This window comes from Engraulis encrasicolus, chromosome 3 (genome assembly GCF_034702125.1).
Source record: "Engraulis encrasicolus isolate BLACKSEA-1 chromosome 3, IST_EnEncr_1.0, whole genome shotgun sequence".
In the NCBI taxonomy this organism is placed as follows: domain Eukaryota; kingdom Metazoa; phylum Chordata; class Actinopteri; order Clupeiformes; family Engraulidae; genus Engraulis; species Engraulis encrasicolus.
This window is the reverse complement of record NC_085859.1, coordinates 15103393-15123392: the sequence shown is the minus strand read 5'-3', so window position 1 is coordinate 15123392 and position 20000 is coordinate 15103393. Positions and strand designations below refer to the sequence as shown.

General features: G+C 44.8%; 1 protein-coding gene across 2 annotated transcripts in view; it reads left to right on the top strand.

Annotated features, from left to right (window-relative positions):
• pnpla7b (patatin-like phospholipase domain containing 7b) overlaps positions 1–20000 on the top strand; it is a 63805-nt gene that overhangs the window by 30855 nt on the left and 12950 nt on the right. For both annotated transcript variants that reach the window (XM_063194831.1, XM_063194830.1), the window contains exons 18-27: positions 453–584; positions 1725–1848; positions 2627–2740; positions 3714–3786; positions 6753–6902; positions 7764–7827; positions 9505–9673; positions 14281–14463; positions 15383–15501; positions 18247–18403. In XM_063194831.1, coding sequence (XP_063050901.1) covers positions 453–584; positions 1725–1848; positions 2627–2740; positions 3714–3786; positions 6753–6902; positions 7764–7827; positions 9505–9673; positions 14281–14463; positions 15383–15501; positions 18247–18403 — 1285 coding nt within the window. The remainder of the gene's footprint in view (positions 1–452; positions 585–1724; positions 1849–2626; positions 2741–3713; positions 3787–6752; positions 6903–7763; positions 7828–9504; positions 9674–14280; positions 14464–15382; positions 15502–18246; positions 18404–20000) is intronic.

Here is a 20000-nt window from a genome sequence, read left to right as displayed (position 1 = left end):
GTGTTGAGTCATTTGTCATGGCTGAAAGCTGTGGTGAGCTAGGCTTTTAAGCTGTCACATGTTTTACGTGGTCATCAGAAGTGACATTTATCAGGTGTGTGTGTGTGTGTGTGTGTGTGTGTGTGTGTGTGAGTGTGTGTGTGTGTGTGTGTGTGTGTGTGTGTGTGTGTGTGTGTGTGTGTGTGTGTGTGTGTGTGTGTGAGTGTGTTTATGCATGTGTATGCATGTGTCACATCCATATCTCTCACCTCCTCTCTGGATCATGCGTGCTGAGCCCTGTGTGTGTGTGTGTGTGTGTGTGTGTGTGTGTGTGTGTGTGTGTGTGTGTGTGTGTGTGTGTGTGTGTGTGTGTGTGTGTGTGTGTGTGTGTGTGTGTGTGTGTGTGTGTGTGTGTGTGTGTGTGTGTGTGTGTGTGTGTGTCATATAATGTGTGTTGTTTCCCCCCTCCTCAGGATCATGCGTGCGGAGCCGCGTATGGTGTTGAACGTGGCCCACACGGTGGTGCGCAGAGTGTCCCCCTTCGTCAGGCAGATCGACTTCGCTCTGGACTGGATGGCCCTGGAGGCCGGCAGGGCTGTCTACAGGTGCACCCCCATTACATTACATTACATTACATCATGGGCGTAATTTTAGGGGGGGACGGTGGGGACATGTCCATACCACTTTTGAGATAAACATAGCTTGTCCCCACCACTTTTTCACAAATACAATGCAAAAACAGCATATCCGGACAATTTGCCATTAAAATGTCCCCACCACTTTTCGAGCCAAAAGTACACCTCTGCATTACATTACATTACATTACATCTCATTACATTACATTACATTACATTACATTACATCTCATTACATTACATTACATTACATTACATTACATCTCATTACATTACATTACATTGGAGGCCGGCAGGGCTGTCTACAGGTACACCCCCCATTACATTACATTACATTACTGATGCTTTTATCCATTTTATCCATATTCGCTTGTGCTTCGTCAGGTGGCACACACACACACACTCACACACACACACACACACACACACACACACACACACACACACACACACACACACACACACACACACACACACACACACACACACACACACACACATAGGCATGCACAGATAGGCAGGAGGTGGTGCTAAAGCACCTGCCCCTTTGATATTTTTTTGTTCCTGTGGTCCATGTTGACATGTTTCATGATCAAAAGATTGTGACAAAAATGGCCCGATTTAATATACACCCTCTTCAGCCTAGTAAGGAAGTTCCAAATGCCCCCCCTCTCAGCACCTGCCTCCCAAAATGTCCATTCCATGTCCAAATATCCACACAACTGCACACACGCACACACACAGAGCATTGCGTGCACCCAGCGTCCAGGGAGGGGCAGCTTGCCGTCTCTGATTGCTCTTGTTATAATCTGTATGCCTGGTTGGTTTATTGCTTAACATTTTGAGTGTTAACATGAGAAAGCCATTTGAATGGGGTTGCAGGGGGAATCTTTTTTTTTGGCAGTCTGCAATCTCCCAAGTTACTTCCTAAATTTTGCCCATCACTTTGTGTTAAACTCACTCTTCAGTTTGACTCAGAAACATCAATTTTGTATTAACAAAACCCTCAGCGCATTGCTCACATGACCTGATGTTTTCCTGCCTACTTTTTTGCTTATTTTGGGTTTTTTTTTCTTCTCTTCTTCTTCTTCTTCCCCTTTTGGTGCACAGGCAAGGTGATGAGTCAGACAGCACGTTTATTGTGCTGAGTGGGCGTCTGCGCTCCGTCATCCTGAAGGATGATGGGAAAAAGGAGCTGGCTGGGGAGTATGGCCGCGGTGACCTCATTGGAGTGGTGAGATCCTACGGACTCTCTCCAGCTGATAGATTTAAAGCAGAGTCACTGGATAAGATGAAAAGAGATTACTCTTACACTATATACAGTATATTCACGTTTATCATTTCAAAGGCATTCAGTCCCTCTTGGAGGTTTTTTGCTGGTTTTTATTTTTTTAATTATTTGCTGTTAGACTCTCCAACCTTTAGATTTAAAGAAAGAGTGGAATATTTGAAGCCTGGCAACAAGCCAAACTATATGCTGAAATATGCTCTCTTGCGCCAGAGTTGGTCTAGATTTACTGGGTTAGAATATTTTCAGATTCAGTCATAATAGAATATTTCCACAGGATTTTTACGGTAGTTTTAAAAAAATGTTTCCACGTTTTGACCAGCATGGTCCTTTTCAATTGTCTACATTTAAAGTGCACTTACACTCTTCGTATTCATGCACTCATCATTCAAATGCACTCAATCTTTCATTTTGAGTTTCATTATGCTTTTTGGATTTCATTTGCATTGTGTTAATATCATATGCGTCTCCTAACTGTATTCCAAGACTGTGTATTTCACCCTGATCAGCTCTGCGCCATTGTATTTCTGTCGTGGCTTTGTCAGGATCATAAACACCCCCACCACTAAAAACGTCTAAACATCCATTTGGTCATGAGGGACTGCCATGTAATTTTCCAAAGTGCTCTGTTTTGATTCATAGAGCAAGCAGTATCATATGACAGTCAGTCAGAGGTTTCCTTTCCTAACTCTCCCCAATAACCTGCACTTCCGTTTGGGACCAGGTGGAGGCGCTGACACACCAGAAGCGGGCGACCACGGTGCATGCCGTCAGGGACTCGGAGCTGGCCAAACTACCCGAAGGGGCGCTGAGCTCAATCAAGAGGACCTATCCACAGGTCAGTACGGAGAGGTGAGGAAAGGAGAGGGGAGGAGAGGAGAGGAGAGGAGCAGAGCGGAGAGGAGAGGAGAATAGTGGAGAGGAGAGGAGAGGGGAGGGGAGCGGAGCGGAGCGGAGGAGAGGAGAGGAGAGGGGAGGACATGAGAGGAGAGGAGAGGAGAGGGTAGGAGAGGAGAGGGGAGGAGAGGAGAGAAGATGAGAGGAGAATAGAGGTGAGGAGAAAAGAGGAGAGGAGAAGAGAGGAGAATAGAAGAGAAGAGGGGAGAGGAGAGGAGACGACAGGAGAATAGAGGAGAGGAGAGGAGAGGGGAGGGGAGGGGAGGGGAGGAAAGGGTAGGAGAGGAGAGGAGAAGAGAGGAGAATAGAAGAGAAGAGGGGAGAGGAGAGGAGAGCAGAGGGAAGGAGAGGAGAAGCATCTCTCTCTGTCCCATCTCTCAGTGTTCATTAGTTCCCCCTTAATCAGGCTACCCAGATGAGCAGATGGTTTGGCCTCCATTTAGTCCTCTCTGCTCTTCGGGAGACCTCCTAGATGCTTTGAGACACACTATAAATGTCAGTCTTGTATATGTCTTGTCCTGGCATGGTATAGAGAGAAAACATTGATTTCATTTCCCTAGTATGTCTTGTGTATATGAAGAAAGTGACAAAAGCTGACTTGACTTGACTTAAATGGCCCTACCGGTGCTCTAACAGTGGGGCACTGGGCTGCTGCGCCAGGGGCCCAGGTTCGATTCCGGCCTGGGTCCTTTGACGACCCTTCCTCAACTCTCTTATCTCCCCACTCATTTTCTGTCCCTCTATCGACTGTCCTCTCAAATAAAAGCCATAAAAAGCCAAAGCTTTTCAGTTAATTCTTACATTAAATTGAAGGACAATTTCATTTTGGACGTCCTTGACCCGTAGGTGGTGATTTAGATGATGACATAATAACTGTATGTGTTTCATCACAGCACAGATGCTTTGTGTTCCAGGTGGTGACTCGTCTGATTCACCTGCTGGGCCAGAAGATCCTGGGGAACATGCAGCAGGGCAACAGCGCCCTAGGTGGGTACAGGAGCAGGGCTGGACCTTTTTTTTTTTTAAGTATTTTTTTGGGGCTTTTCAGCCTTTATTGGTTTTTCTGAGACAAGATAGTGGAGGAGAGACAGGAAGCGAGCTGGGAGAGAGAGATGGGGAAGGACCGGCAAAGGACCCGGACCGGGAATCGAACTCAGGTCGGCCGAGTGGTAAACGTGTGCCCTACCATATCAGCCACGGTAGGGCCAGGGCTGGACCTTGAACGGAATCAAGGAAGAAAGTTTAGGCTGGGCTCCAACTACATGACTTCAAAATAGTGTCCCATTTTGACGTTGGGTTGTGTCACATGTATTGAGTGAGACAAGAGATTAGGCTGTGGATTTTCAGACCAGACCTTCAGGTCTACCAGGCATTGAGAGAGACAATGTTAGTCAATGACTAGTCATCTTGTTATGAGGTATTTTGAACGCATCTGACAAAATTTACGAATTTACGTGTATATCCAACTATCTCGGAGAGGCCTGCTGTATTGAGAGGCGCCTTGGCCAAAGTCATCAACAGTCCACCATGCAAATGCCCTCTATGCCATATGGCCAATCCAGCCATATACAAGAGTGCTCGACCTTTAACTGAAGACTGTGGCTAATCGAGAAAGTAGGCTTAGGCTGGGCTCAAACTACCTGACTTCAAAATAGTATCCCATTGTGACGTTGGGTTGTGTCACATGTACTAAGTGAATTGTAACAATTGACAGTTTTGTTGCCAGTTGTAAACACGTACACACTACTTTACTGCAAGTCTTACATATCAAAACATGTTACGTTTGTTGTATAGTTTTGTTGTCAAATACTTGTAGTTTGAGCCCAGTTTTCGTCCTAAAAGAGTAAAAAAGATGTCCACCAGAGCAGCTCAGATGTGGAAAACTAGATTTTATTTTATTTTCAACATTGCCACATCGCCATCCTTTTCAGCTGTCTGCATCTGAGCTACTGCACCTCCTGTTTTGCTTGAACTAACTCCTCTCCTGTTGATGCAACAGATGGTAAAGTACTGGAGTGGGGAGGAAATGTAGAATGTAGAAATGTAGAATGTAGAAATGTAGTCTAAACGTTGAGGTCTGGATGGCTAGTGAGGTTTTTCTTAAAGACATACCTGGACCTCTGTGGCTATATTTTGTTGTTATTGATGACGACATCCAGATTATGATCATATATGTCAGCCTTGCATGGAAATTTCTTATCACATTCAATACGTGGCAATTGCCAAGGGTTAGTAGACTTCTTGAAGGTGAAGGTGCCTGAAAGGCCAAATGCCTCTTTGTTCACTCAGAACAAGCAGTAAAACCTACTAGTGGAGCAACATGTGACTATGTGTTTGATGAAGCCTTCTATCAGGAGGTTCAATTTTTGGGGGATTTTCAGCCTTTATTGTTTTTTTGTGAGACAGGATAGTGAAGTAGAGACAGGAAGTGAGCTGGGAGAGAGAGATGGGGAAGGACTGGCAAAGGACCCGGACCGGGAATCGAACCCGGGTCGGCCGAGTGGTAAACGTGTGCCCTACCATATCAGCCACGGTAGGGCCCCATCCCATCTTTTTTGGAATACCTCCAAGGGCACAGACGGAGAGGAAAGAAGACTGGCACAGATGTAGATGATTAAGATTAGAGCGAGGCAGAGACATGTGGAAACCACTATGGAGCTGCTGTCCATCCATCTCTGGAGCATATTTGGCCTATTTCTTGAAGATGTCCTCAAAACTCCCCAATGATACTCTGTGACCAAAGGGCTCAGCCAGGCAAAGGACCAAGTCGTCATTAATCATTCGAATATTAGGTCAGTCAGACACAGTCTGAGAGAGATATTCTTTTTCTCTCTCTCTCTCTTATGAATATTGTATTGGCAAAGTCCATCTGTGTTGTGTTCATCTTAACTGTACATTTGTACATCTTAAGGACACAGCACGCTTCTTCAATGGATTTGAAGCATTTTTAACTGTCGATTGTGCAACATACGTAACACATAACCAACATTTTAGTTGGTTTAGTTGGATTCTTTTAGAATTCTGATGAAGGCTACAAGATGGGAAAGTGCATGCTCTCTCTTTGTCAATGCAAATGTGCCTGCATTTCAGGCATTATTGAGGAACCGCATCTATAAATTTATATGTAGGTTAAATGAGTCAAGTAATGGTATCATAATGGGATTGTGCAATGCAAAGGAAAGTGCATCTCGGTTCGTTCAGATCTGACATATGACTGTGGATGTTTTATATGTTTGTTTTTGTTGTTTCTTTTATAATGTATATTTATGTCTTGTAGATAATCTGGACCCTGAGTCTGTTGCATAAAGTTATATATAATTCCAAGCAGGAAAATTGGCAGTTGAAATGCTCCGAATCCAATTTTTAGGGATAGAATAGAATAGAATAGAATAGATCCTTGGTGTCAACGCTCAGTCTCAACATGCAGTTCTCCACACACCACTACCCTCCTGAAATGAACCTTGGTGTCAGTGCTCAGTCTCAACGTGTCCTGTCCTGTACTAGCCCAGGCTGTCATCATGCTTTAGCGTATGTATCGCACGCTAGTGCATTCAGCGTGTTGGTGCGACGCATTTTGAAGTTAAAGCGTGCTCCTCAACGCAACGGTAAAGTGCTTTCATGCACTTTTGACACGTGAAGAGGTTTGCACAGTTTTCCCGCTGTGTCAGCGATTTTGTTTTGTCACAACGCATTTCTGTTACTAAACGCAAATATGCTTTGCTGTGCCCTAACCGAAACCACCCCTAAACCTAACCTGTCAGTAAAGCAATGTTTCTGCTGCCTTACTTTTGCCAAGAACAGCGAGATTAGGCGAATTTCTACCTACACGTAAATTGTGCCTAAACCAAAACCATCCCTAAACCTAACCCGTCACAGAGCGTTGTGGAGCCTTAGTGGGTTCAAATCAGCGTGTCATAGATACGCCTATGCATGATGACATGTTGACTATGCAGGTACTGGACTGGGCCTGCAGACCTCAGGTGGGAAGTGGGATGTGGGGAACCCCGCCTCCAACCTGTCCACTGTGGCCATCCTGTCCGCCTCCAGTGACGTGCCTCTCACCGCCTTCACCCTGGAGCTCCAGCACGCCCTGACTGCCATAGGTACAATACCCACCCATCGCACCGCACCACACCACACCTGGCAGCATCAACAAGACCATTTTATATAGTCATTCATTCATTCATTCATTCATTCATTCATTCATTCATTCATTCATTCATTCATTCATTCATTCACGAAACCCACCCACCGCACCACGCCTGGCAGCATTCATTCATTCATTTGTTCATTCATTTGTTCATTCATTTGTTCATTCATTTGTTCATTCATTTGTTCATTCATTCGTTCATTCATTTATTGTTTTCACATATTTAGCTGGTAGAAAATGAGAACATTTAAGCGATATGGTCATAGGACATAATTCAAATCTACAGAAATAAAACAAAATGTAAGGTTTCAGTCATTTACACACTCTTAAAATATCGACCCAGCAGTGTAACAGCCTTTCATGAATAAGTGTGATTGCACAGATCCGGTGGCAAGGTTTTTCATCAATTCAAATCTAGGCCAGGCATCTGCTGGCATGGACGACTCCGCCAATCCCCACACGTAAATGAAACTCCTTGAAAACGTGCTCTTTTCATACTTGAATAGATGGATCTTCGCCATGTCCACCATTTTCAATTACCAGTCATAGACATCTTTGGCTGCAAAAAACGTGCTGTATTTGTTCAAGCCTGTAAATATTAGTTTATTACTTATTAAATAATAAAAAATATATATGTGAATGTGCGCCATACATTTGGAAAATAAATGACTAAAATTACACTCTGGGCCTTTAAAATCAAATACATTAGACAGTAGATAGCACTTGACACTTGTGTAGTTCATTTGTCTGTCACCGCAGCACAGTTAATTAAGACCTCTTTCTTTCTCTCTCTCTGACTGTGATGAATGACTAGGTCCCACTCTGCTCCTCACCAGTGATATCATCCGACAGCACCTGGGAGCTGCAGCCCTGGACAGGTGAGCCGGGTCCCACACACAGTACAGACCACACACACACACACACAGGTACTGTAGTGCATCAATCTCAGACCTCATGTGCTGAGCTGAGCAGTGTGTGTGTGTGTGTGTGTGCGTCCGCGTGTGTGCGTGTGTGTGTGTGACAGAGAGAGAGAGAGAGAGAGTATCATGGAATCTTTTGTTTTACGTTTCCCGCAAGCGTAGTTGTTAGCCTGTTGGGTGGTTGTCAATGGGAAATTGCATTGCAAACAACAAAGAAGCTAATGTAATTAGAAACTATGGTTTCGAGAAATGCACCCCAGAATAGACCCAAAGCTACAAAGAGTCGCTGGACTGTCTTTGCAGCAAGAGCGTCACGAGCGATAAAAGCGACAGAGTATGACTGTTAAAATACTGAATGCAACAATTTTGACATTCCAATTGGCCGTGGCAGGTGTCGCTCAAATCACTTTTGTCTCTTCCATTGAGTAGAGTAGAGTGGAGTACTTCTATTAATACAGAGGGAAATTAAGGTGCCTGACAGCTTACATAGATACATAGATACAGTACAAGACATACGTACAAACATTGCAAGCAACTCCATACAAAGTAATTTACTTCCGTCACTAGTGTCGCTCTAGTCGCCTCTGCCGTGTTTGCGCCATTAACTCCCTTCCTTTGTAGCCTTTGCGTTCTTGTGTAAAGGCTCCAGTGATATGACTTGATGTTTAGTCCAACAATTTGGGTGTGTCTGCTTGTTCTTCTGGTATGAAAAAGAATCTAGCGTTAGCGTCAGTTCTGGCCGGGCAATGGGAGCCAAGAGTTTGCTCAGAGAATCGTATAAAGAGTGAGATAAAGCAGGCGGGTTCTTTTCTGGTATCCACTTTACGTCGGGTGAACGCCCCTTTAGGAGACCTTCGATTAGGAGACCTTCGGAGTCTTGAGGTGGAGAATAAATGGAGTCCCCTTAGCGCTGTAGATGGTGGTACCGCATGTCTTGTGCAAACACCACGAAAAGAGAGAAGAAGAAGAAGGAGGGACAAGGAGGAGACCAAATTTTGAGTACACGCTTTTACATTGAGTGGGCGTGTTTCGATTCCTCTTTATCCAACCTCTTTGGCTTGCTGCTTATTATTTGTCTCAGCTGTTCAGCTGAGATCAGCTGATCAACTGTTTGCTCATTATTGGTCAGTTTCAAATTTGGCACCTGTAAAAGTTCTCTGTTTTGTTCGCAACTCTTGGCTGTTTCTTTCCTCGCAAACCCACCACCTCCCCACCTTCACCTTGCATGTATGACATGTTCACGGGGGGAATTGTTTGCTCTCCTAATCTTAAATTGGGTGAGCATTCCCTATGCTTCTGTTGTCCTCTGAATCTCTGCATTCCTTGGTGCTCATGGAAAACCAGGGGACTCCTCTGAACAGAGCCATACTGCCAAACCTAATTCATGACTATTCAATGAAGAATTGCTTTCAGAATTTCTTGTCTTGTGTTTCTTGACTGTAGTGGGCCTGGCAGAAATATAATCTTCTACATGATCTTTAGGGGGTGTTTGAGTGTAGAATCAGTGTAAAACAAACTAATAGCAACAGAAATGACAGACTGACTACCCATTATGCTGATACTTATGCAGTGTTTTATCTTGTAATCTTTGTTCTTTCTCGTTGTTTTCTGCCTCCATGTGTGTGTTTCCCGCAGTGTGCACGAGTACCGCCTGTGCAGCTGGCTGGGTCAGCAGGAGGATATCCACCGCATCGTGCTGTACCAGACGGACGACAGCCTGACGCCCTGGACACAGCGCTGCCTCAGGCAGGCCGACAGCATCATCATAGTGGGCCTGGGGGAAGGGGAACCCACCGTGGGAGAGGTGGGTAATGCTGTCTCTGTGTGTGTGTAGGTGTACGTGTGTGTGTCTGTCTGTGTGTGTGTGTGTGTGCGTGCGTGTGCGACTTACGATTAATTGATAAGCAGCGTTTTCCCCCCGAAATCTCAATGTTTCTCGAAAAAAAACCTACTAAATCTAAACATTTTAATTAAATATTGAGATAAAATACCACATTTAAATTAATTCTATTTCAATTCTTTAATCCAAAGGTGATTTAAATATTCCTACTATTCACACCCCTATTCGCACACACTCTTCACATACCCATTTCACCTGGGTCTCTTCAGTTGAATTGTCGATTAAGTAAGGGTTAACGTTCGGCGAGAAGGTCGCTACCGTGGAATAGCAGCACGACAGAGAGAATCTTTAGACCCCGACGCGGAGCTATTCCACAAAGCGACCGACTCGCCGAAAGTTAACCCGCTTATTATATGGATATACTTAAATGATTCACACATGCGGGGACATTTCTTTAGACCTATTTAATGTTAAGATTGTTGCTGCGCAAAACAAAACAGTGCCGTTGTGGAACACCGCTAGGCAACAGCTAGGTAGGCTAGCCAGGACAACAGGTGTTGTCTATCACAGCAGCTGATTAGAGTGACAAAAGACCGGACCCCCTGCGGAGTGATATGAAACATTCGCTTTAGCCACTGACTTATACAAGCCAGTGGCTTTAGCAGTGAACGTCTTGTTGCCATTGACAGCGGTAGCCAGGACAACGGGTGCTGTCTACTATCACAGCAGCTGATTAGAGTCTTGTTGAAAAGTCGCTTTAGCAGTGAAAAGTCTTGTTGCCATTGACAGCGGTCTGTTATAGACCAACCCGTCCGTTATCGAAAAATAACAGACGTCCGAACGTTGGGGAGCCCCGTTGAAATGAATGGAGCATTCGACAGATGACGTCACAACCATATAATAAGTAAGGGTTAACGTTCGGCGAGAAGGTCGCTACCGTGGAATAGCAGCACGACAGAGAGAATCTTCTTGTTCTCTCTGAAGTGCTGCTATTCCACAAAGCGACCGAGTCGCCGAAAGTTAACCCGCTTATTATATGGATATGCTTAAATGATTCACACATGGCGGGGACATTTCTTTAGGCCTATTTAATGTTAAGTCGATTATAGTTTTTAATGTCAAAAGATTGTTGCTGCGCAAAACAAAACAGTGCCGTTGTGGAACACCGCTAGGCAACAGCTAGGTAGCCAGGACAACAGGTGTTGTCTATCACAGCAGCTGATTAGAGTCTTGTTGAAAAGTCGCTTTAGCAGTGAAAAGTCTTGTTGCCATTGACAGCGGTCTGTTATAGACCAACCCGTCCGTTATCGAAAAATAACAGACGTGCGAACGTTGGGGAGCCACGTTGAAATGAATGCAGCATTCGACCGATGACGTCACACCATATAATAATTGCGATGAATGTTTTTTTAATCGATTAACGCATTGATCGATTAAATTCGATTATTCGATTCATCGTTTGCATCCCTAATGTGTGTGCGTCATCATAGTGGCCCTTGTGTTGTCATAAAATTTAGTGCAACACAATATGGACAATCGTGGTCATAATTTGATGTGATCTTGCTCGTCAGCCATCAGTCATCAGCCACTATTCTTTGAAGGCTCTTAAATTCATAACTTGTGAGTCATGGCCCAATATAACGTTACAGTTGGCAACTGTAATGGTAATGCAGCAACAGGAGATCTTTTATCTGACCTACTGAACATATATGCCATCCAAATGAGTCACATAGGGTACAAAAATGGCACAAAAAATAAATGGCTTTCTGAATCATGTCAGTCGGCCACTGCAGAGTTTTTTTTAATATCACGGTATGAAACCACCAGTCACAGGGGCGGATTAAGGTGGCCTGGGGCCCAGGCCTACATGTTTCTGTGCCCCCCCCCAGAGGGCAAATTTACACAGACAGTGTCATAGTTACAAGCTAGTAATTAAGGATAGCATGTCAACTTATGCCTCTTTTCCTGTACCGTTTTTTTGATAGGCCTACAGCTCGACACAGTGCGACTCGGCCGCCACTTTTTGTTTTACGATTGAGCTGTGTCATGCCTATTCGCAAAAAAGTGGCAGCCAAATCGCGCTGTGTCAAGCTGTAGGGTTACCAGAAAAACGGCAGTGGAAAACAGGTATAACTGTGGTAATTGATTTTTTCTTGTCTCAATTCTGCCTTTTTTTTATTAATTGGCCAATCAGGGGCCCCCTGGCAGGTGGTGGTCCCTAGGCTGCAGCCATATCTAGCCTGTGTGTTTCTCCGACCTTGGCCACCAGCCATATAATAGGCGAAGGTGCTTTCGTTCACACTCCCTCACTCCAGAGCCTGCCGATAATCCCCTTTTCAAGCACACCAAAAAAAAAGGAGGGGGGGGAGGCAAATGAAATCAGATTTCTGATTTCAGTGAGATGATTAGCATGCGGATTAGCCGTGAATAGTCCTAAATGAGTCCTGATTTACACACAAGGCTTATCGAGCGCCAGTGGCGCGGAACAATTGTACACAGGGCACTAGGGCAAAACACTTATAGGACCCCCTATATGGCCTGACAAGATCACAATTGGGCCCTCACCACCAATGCAACGTGCCCTGGGCCCAGGGGCAAATGCCTTGCTACCCCTGCCTATAGCTCCAGCCCTGTAGAGCGCAAGGATTTGATGGCGAGACGCAGCCGGGAGAGGAAATGAAGCCGGGTGCACTAGAGAGCTGTGGTTGTGACGCAGACTGAGAGAGAGGATGGTGAATGTTAAAAATATCATTTTGCCACCAGCCAGTAGTACAGACTGGGAGACTTACTCTCCTCCTCTCACCTCCATTCCCCTCTCCTCTCCCCTCCCCTCCCCTCTTCTCTGCTCTCCTTCTCTCCTCTCAACTCCTCTCCTCTCCTCTACTCTACTCTCCTCTCCTCTCCTCTCTTCTCTTCTCTTCTCTTCTCTTCTCTTCTCTTCTCTTCTCTTCTCTTCTCTTCTCTTCTCTTCTCTTCTCTTCTCTTCTCTTCTTCACTCCTCCCCTCTACACTTCTCTCTTCTCTTCTCCTCTCCTCTCCCCTCCTCTCTCCTCCTCCCCTCTCTCATCTCTTCTCCTCTGCTCCCCTCTGCACTCCTCCTCTCCTCTCCTCTTCCGCCTCTCCTCTTCCTCTCCTCCCCACTCCACTGGACTCACCCCATTTCATCTCCTCTCTATCTCTTCTCTGCTTTCTATCTCTACTGCTGTGAGAATGGCTTGACATTTATGCACCATCGAACAGAATATGTCGTTATTTCTCCGCTCCATAACATTAATGGGATGACCTACTTTCCTATTCGCATGCTGCAGTTCGGTTTTTAGAGTATGTGTGGAAATGGAAGTCGGGACTGCAATAGGTGATTCAGGTCAGAAACGTGCAGCAATTAATCACAAAATGACCCAGATATGTTAATTGTTGGCTCAAAATTTAACAAACATGTTAAAATGAAATACCAATGTTAACGAAGACTATACAGGGGTTAGACAATGACACTGAAACACCTTTCATTTTAGTGTGGGAAGTTTCATGGCCAAATTGGACCAGCCTGGTGGCCAAACTTTTAATTAATTGCACATTGTACCAGTAAGAGCAGAGTGTGAAGAGCCAATTAGCAGGGTAAGAGCACAATTTTGTTCAAATGTTGTAATGCAGACAACACATTGAGTTTACTGTCAGTGAGACAACAACGTGGGTAACACATATCAGAGTTCAAAAAAGGAGATGGTGCACATTTTAATGGTTCATCTTTGACTGTGTTTCAGTTTCATTGTCTAACCCCTGATAGTGCCAGGATGTTTCACCTTGTAAAACTAATTTGATATCAGTCTAATTATGTGTATGCTGCTTAGATTGTCTGTCTAAATTAGATTGTCTGTCAAAATCAGTTATGCAAATTGTGCACTCAGAAACCTACAGTACAGAAAGCAAAGTCGTTAATGATAGTACTGAACTTTTTCAATAATTTACACACACAAACCAACAAGAGGCTGGCACAGATGTGGCATACTGTGTGTGTGTGTGTGTGTGTGTGTGTGTGTGTGTGTGTGTGTGTGTGTGTGTGTGTGTGTGTGTGTGTGTGTGTGTGTGTGTGTGTGTGTGTGTGTGTGTGTGTGTGTGTGTTTGTGTGTGTGTGTGCTCAAGTTTTCTGTAATGATAATGACACTCATAGTTACGACTAAATAATAAGCCTGGCTTACATGCTTGTTGGACTCGTGTGTGTGTGCCCGCGCGCGTCCTGGTGAACAACATGGCGTCTGTGCTTTGTCAGGCCAACTAAGATCTCCGCACCCGTTGTAGTTGCTGTCGTTAATGCAACAGTTGCAAAGATGCTTAAGAAAGTGTGTGTGTGTGTGTGTGGGTGCGTGCGTACGTGCGTGCGTGCGTGTGTATTATATGACAGCTGTCACGTATGATGGAGGGCAGTGCGGTGCCTTATACACCTATCTGTGTGTGTGTGTGTGTCTGTGTGTGTGTGTGTGTGTGTGTGTGTGTGTGTGTGTGTGTGTGTGTGTGTGTGTGTGTGTGTGTGTGTGTGTGTGTGTGCGTGTGCGTGTTTGCGTATCATATGGCAGCTGGAGCGCATGTTGGAGGGCAGTGCGGTGCGTGCCCAGAAGCAGCTGGTCTTGCTGCACCGCGAGGACGGCCCCGCCCCCCGACGCACCGTCGAGTGGCTCAACATGCGCAGCTGGATCTCCCGCCACCAACACCTGGTCTGCCCACGCCGCGTCTTCTCCAAGCGCAGCCTGCCCAAACTGGTAATAACAATAATAATATTAATAATAATAATATTAATAATAATAATAATAATAATAATAAAAAAGTAGGATTGAGGTGGAATGAGCTGGGTTGGATCTCCCGCCACCAGCACCTGGTCTGCCCACGCCGCGTCTTCTCCAAGCGGAGCCTGCCCAAACTGGTAATAACAATAATAAGTAGGGGGACGCTGTGGCGCTGTGGCGCAGCGCGCTAAGCCCCCCACATTTGGGCTTGCATGCCCACGGGGACCCCGGTCTGAGTCCGGCCAGGGTCATTTCCCGATCCTCCCCTGTCTCTCTGTCCCATTCGCTTCTCGTCACCATCTTCGACTGTCCTGTGAAATAAAGGCATAAAAGTCCCTAAAGCAATATTAAAAAAAAAAACAATAATAAGAAGATATAGTGTAGGTTAGGCCAGGCTGGATCTCGTCGCCACCAGCACTTGGTCTGCCCACGCCGCGTCTTCTCCAAGAGGAGCCTGCCCAAACTGGTATGCAGAGTTACATTACATTATGGGCAGTCGTGGCTGAATAGGGGGTTTGGGGGGGGTCTTAAAATCAGAGGTTTGCAGGTTCAAATCCCACTCTTGCCTCTCCCCACACAATCCATGGCTGAAGTGCCCTTGAGCAAGGCACCTAACCTCACCTTGATCCAGGGACTGTGACCAATAGCCTGTAAATAACTGTAAGTCGCTTTGGAAAAGAGCGTCCGCTAAGTGTAATGCAACGTTTTAACACTAAAACATTTAAAATACACACATGCTCATACACACTAGAAGCTCCTGCAAAGAGGCTACATATGCCCTTTCATGAATCTGGCGGTGCACTTCAATGCAACTGAGGCTGCTAAGGAAATAAAAAATCCTTCACTTCTTTTCTTTTTTTGTTAATCCCTCTCTCCTCTGTTTTCCGCTCCGCAGCAAGAGATGTACCAGAGGGTGTTCCAGAAGCCTGCGGACCGCCACTCCGACTTCTCGCGGCTGGCCAGGGTTCTGACGGGCAACGCTGTCGCCTTGGTGCTGGGAGGCGGAGGTGCCAGGTACTGTATCAGCCCATAGTGCTGCCGTGCCAACCAGGGCTCTAAATTAACTTTCATCGCCAGACAAAATAGCTAGTAGACGTTCATCTTACTGCTAATGGCTATTCATGTCTAATCAGTTTTATTTTCTACCAGCCAAACTGAATTTTCACCAGCATTTGGCTGGTTGGCGGGTGTTCATTTAGAGCCCTGCTGCCAACCTCCACCTCCATCCATGCTGGGCTCTGCCCTTTCCCCTGCTGACACTACCCCTGGCATGGCCAGTGGGTCACACATACACATGCTTACCACCAGAGGGGTTAGTTGTCCTGGGCCCAGTGAAAGGGGGCCCCCCAGAATTATGTTGCCATTACATTTTGCAGTATGTCTTTGGTGGGTGGGATGGCCCTTTCAGGTGACTTTGTCTTGGGCCCAGCCAAAGCTGTTAGTGGCCCTGATTACCAGCACTGTAGGATTTACTTTTTAATGGCCTTAGAAGATATTAACCCATTTTAGCCTAAGGCACCTGCAAAAAAAACACCAGCTGAATGCATAAGCCCTTTTTGGGAAAAGGTGCCCTCTGCCTATAAAAACCTTAATATCTCAGCCGCTTAAGCACATAGTAAAAACATGAAATAAGTTGCATTTCACTGAAACGACCCTCATTCTGCATTAGAACGTGTTCATCCAGCTCTAAGATTCCCACATTTTTAATAAAGTAACTCAAATCTCAAGAGCCTGAATGCAGTGTATATGTCGTTTCAGGCACCAAAGGTCAAACACCATATATGCAGCATCAGGCGAACACGGGTTTAATGGCTCAGTGTTCGAAGAGACAGTTACAGATGGTGACACTTTTCCGTCTGCATAGTGAAAAACTCACTATTACAATACATTATAGACATACTGTAGATCACTTGACTGTCATGTCATAGATATGAGGGTTTGCGTTCATGCTTAACAATTACGTATATCTCTTGGCAATTTAGCAGAGAATACAGAGACATACAGTATACAGCATTGTCTTTGATGAGTGTGTGTGTGCGCGTGCGCGTGCATGCGTACATGCGTACATGCGTTCATGTGCCCATGCCTGTGTGTATGTGTGTATCTATGTGTGTCTGTGTGAATGTGACAAACCTGCAATCATCTTACTCCCAGTCAGAAACTGGTGTGTGTGCAGTGTGTGTGTGCGTTCAAGACGGCCTAGTTGTAAGTGTCAGTCGGTTTGATTGATCCTTGTCTTGTCCTTCTTTCTCTTCTTGCCATTAGCACTCAGGAGCGCCGGTCAGGTGGGTGTGTCTCCTGTCTCCCTAGCCTAGTTTCACTGGGTGCATTTCTCGGAAGCATAGTTGCTAGCCAGTTAGAAACATGAGCAGTTGTCAATGGGAAATTGTATGGCAAACAACTAAGTAGCAAACGTAGTTAGCAACTATGTTTTCGAGAAATGCACCTCTGGTTTGGTGGGAATGGGGAAAAAACAAGTGGCTCCCACAGTCTTGAGCCCTCTCCACTTTTGCATACAAAAAAAAGACAAACCCCGGTATCTTAAAACAGCATCATTATTGTCATTTTTTTCTTTCTTTTCTACGTTATTTTTTAAATGTATTTATTAACTTATTCATTCATTCATTTTATTTTGCTTATATTTTCACATTTTTGAGTGACTGATTAAGGACAGAAGCAAAGGTGGAGAAGTCAAGGTGTCTGAGAATGAAAACAAACATCATATATTGATTCAAGCTGTGTGCTGCAAATCAGCAACTCCACTAATTGGCTCATTTGTCTCTCTGAAGTTCATTGGAATATTTTAGTTATGCAACTTGAGAAACAGGTGCAAACAGAACCATTACTCTCTCTGAAGCTGGACTTTTCCACCTTTGTGTAGCTGGAAAAGGAAGTCTCTTTTCTCTTCTCTTCTCTTCTCTTCTCTTCTCTTCTCTTCTCTTCTCTCTCTCTCTCTCTCTCTCTCTCTCTCTCTCTCTCTCTCTCTCTCTCTCCCTCTCTCTCTCTCACACTCTCACACACACACATACACACAAATTCACTCGCTGGGCGCCTCCCTCTATCTCGTTCTCTTTCTGTTTGTCTCTCCGTGGTTTTGAACACAATATTTGAAGGGAAATATAGCAAACGTTTCAACTTGCGGTGAAAAACAGGTGGTTGTTCTGCTTCCAGTATCGCTGTCTATTTCTCGAGTGTTTATTTGGTCTTTACGGGTGCGATTGGTAACCTAGATTTGGTGCAGGGTGAAGAGAATGAGCAGAAAGGAGAGAGTAGAGCTCAACTGTAAGTAACACGCTAATCTTATTGGAGCGTGAAGAAATTTCACCTTTCATCCAAAGCAGTATTTAGTTCTGGCACGAGGACAGGAGAATAGCAAGAAACCCAGATGCTTACAACTTCAGCTTTTTTTTTCTTGAGGCCGACATAGTCTGATGAAGGGCATGCTGCCCGAAGCGTCACATTAATGTAAGTAAGAGAAACGGGAGCTGGGTGTCGGGAACTTTAGTTTCAGTATTCATGTCTCCACCATCCACATCTAAAATGACACCCATGATTGTTGCGTCCTGCTGCTTCTCCTTCTTATCTACATATACTGTATATATATATATATACATACATACAGTATACTGTATATATATATATTCTTTATTGTGTTGACTGTTATGTGTGTTTCTGTCTTGTGCCACCACCAAAGCAAATTTCCCATTTCAAGTAAGTTTAATGGACAATAAAGAAGTCTAAGTCTAAGTTTCTCCGCAGGGGCTGCTCCCAGGTGGGCATCATCAAGGCCATGATCGAGGCGGGCATTCCCGTGGACCTGGTGGGGGGCACCTCCATCGGCTCCTTCATGGGTGCGCTCTACGCAGAGGAGAGGAGCACCAGCCGCATGAAGGCCCGCGCCAGAGAATGGGCCATGGTGAGCATTAAATTATATTGTATCGCATTACACTTGGCTGACGCTTTTTATCCAAAGCAGCTTACAGTTATTTACAGTACATTGCATTACATTACATTGCATTTGGCATACACTTAATAACCAAAGCGACTTTCAAAAGAGGACATAGTCATAGCCAATATTACTAGCAAATGAGCGAATCTGTGCGTGACGTCACTGTTTACATTGCTAATTCTTCCGTGTGGCAAGAAAGAGCTTGGTCGCTTTGCCTTGTGTTGTGAAAACACTACAAAACACACCCAGAAGGTAAGCCTCATGACTTATTGAAGAGCTGTGCAATGAAATCTAGTTCCATATCACACCCGGTATAATTATTATCTCCATCCTATTTTTAAAACGTCTGAAATATCATGGGAAAGACTCATAGCCATCAGAAAACTAGCTGGCTCCGAGTTGCATACACACTCACGGTAGCCCTACATCACGTCAACACTACAAAGTAAAGACCGTTATTCACAATGGTTTTAGACAACCTATGGTAGTGTTCATCTGTTTGGCAGAGCGGCTCTGCTGTTTGGTGTAACAGCTCACTTTTATGACAAGTGGAATACACTGGAATCTGATCTTGACGTTAGCTAGCAAGCTAACAAAATAGCTAGTTTCCCAGAGCTATGAATTGTGCTCTGCACATTTTCCCTTCATTTGTCCATGTTAAGTAACTGATATTGCAAGTAACTTATCACATTTTGGTGTGCCATCGGTATGCAAACAGCTGTGTAATAAAATGAAAATCAGTTTAGCAAATTCCAATGTTTGGGGTTGCAGCTGGTGACGGATAGGCTAATGATAGCCTTATCCCGGTTGTTGTGTGGAACTATATTTCATTGCACAGTTCTTTAATGAGTCACGAGGCTTATCTGGGTGTGTTTGTGACATGAAAAACGATTATACTGTGTATTTATGTGACCAACTACACATCTAACTTTCAGAAACAAGACTGGTTTGTCTCAGTTGATGCAATGTCTCGTCTGAACATCTGGATAAGAAGACATTCAGTGACACACTGTTTTAAGCACATTCCATACCTGGCCAAATCTTCTAATAGCTAAATAAATTGAGACCATAACCCAACATAACCAATAGCCTATGTTGTATAATAAGTCATGTGATATTTCTGGCTAAGTTTCTGCCGAGATGTGAGGTTTCATGCTAGGGATTTCGCATTGTACCCGAATAGAGAATGCTGTTATCTCAGCTCTTTTTGCCACCCAGCATTTCTGGCGCATGCACAGCTTTGCGCACAGCGTGTTTACAAGATTCGCCCATACAAGTGCACAGATGCAAATGCAAAGAAGGGTTAGTTAGTTGTTGTTGTTGTTTTTTTAAAGTACACACACACACACACACACACACACACACACACACACACACACACACACACACACACACACACACACACACACACACACACACACACACACACACACACACACACACACACACACACACACACACACACACACCATGTCAAGTGTGTAGGTCAGCTCAAATATTAGTCTTGTACATACTCAGGGAAGAGGGAGTTGTTTAGCTTTCATAGCTTTCATGCATGCTATTT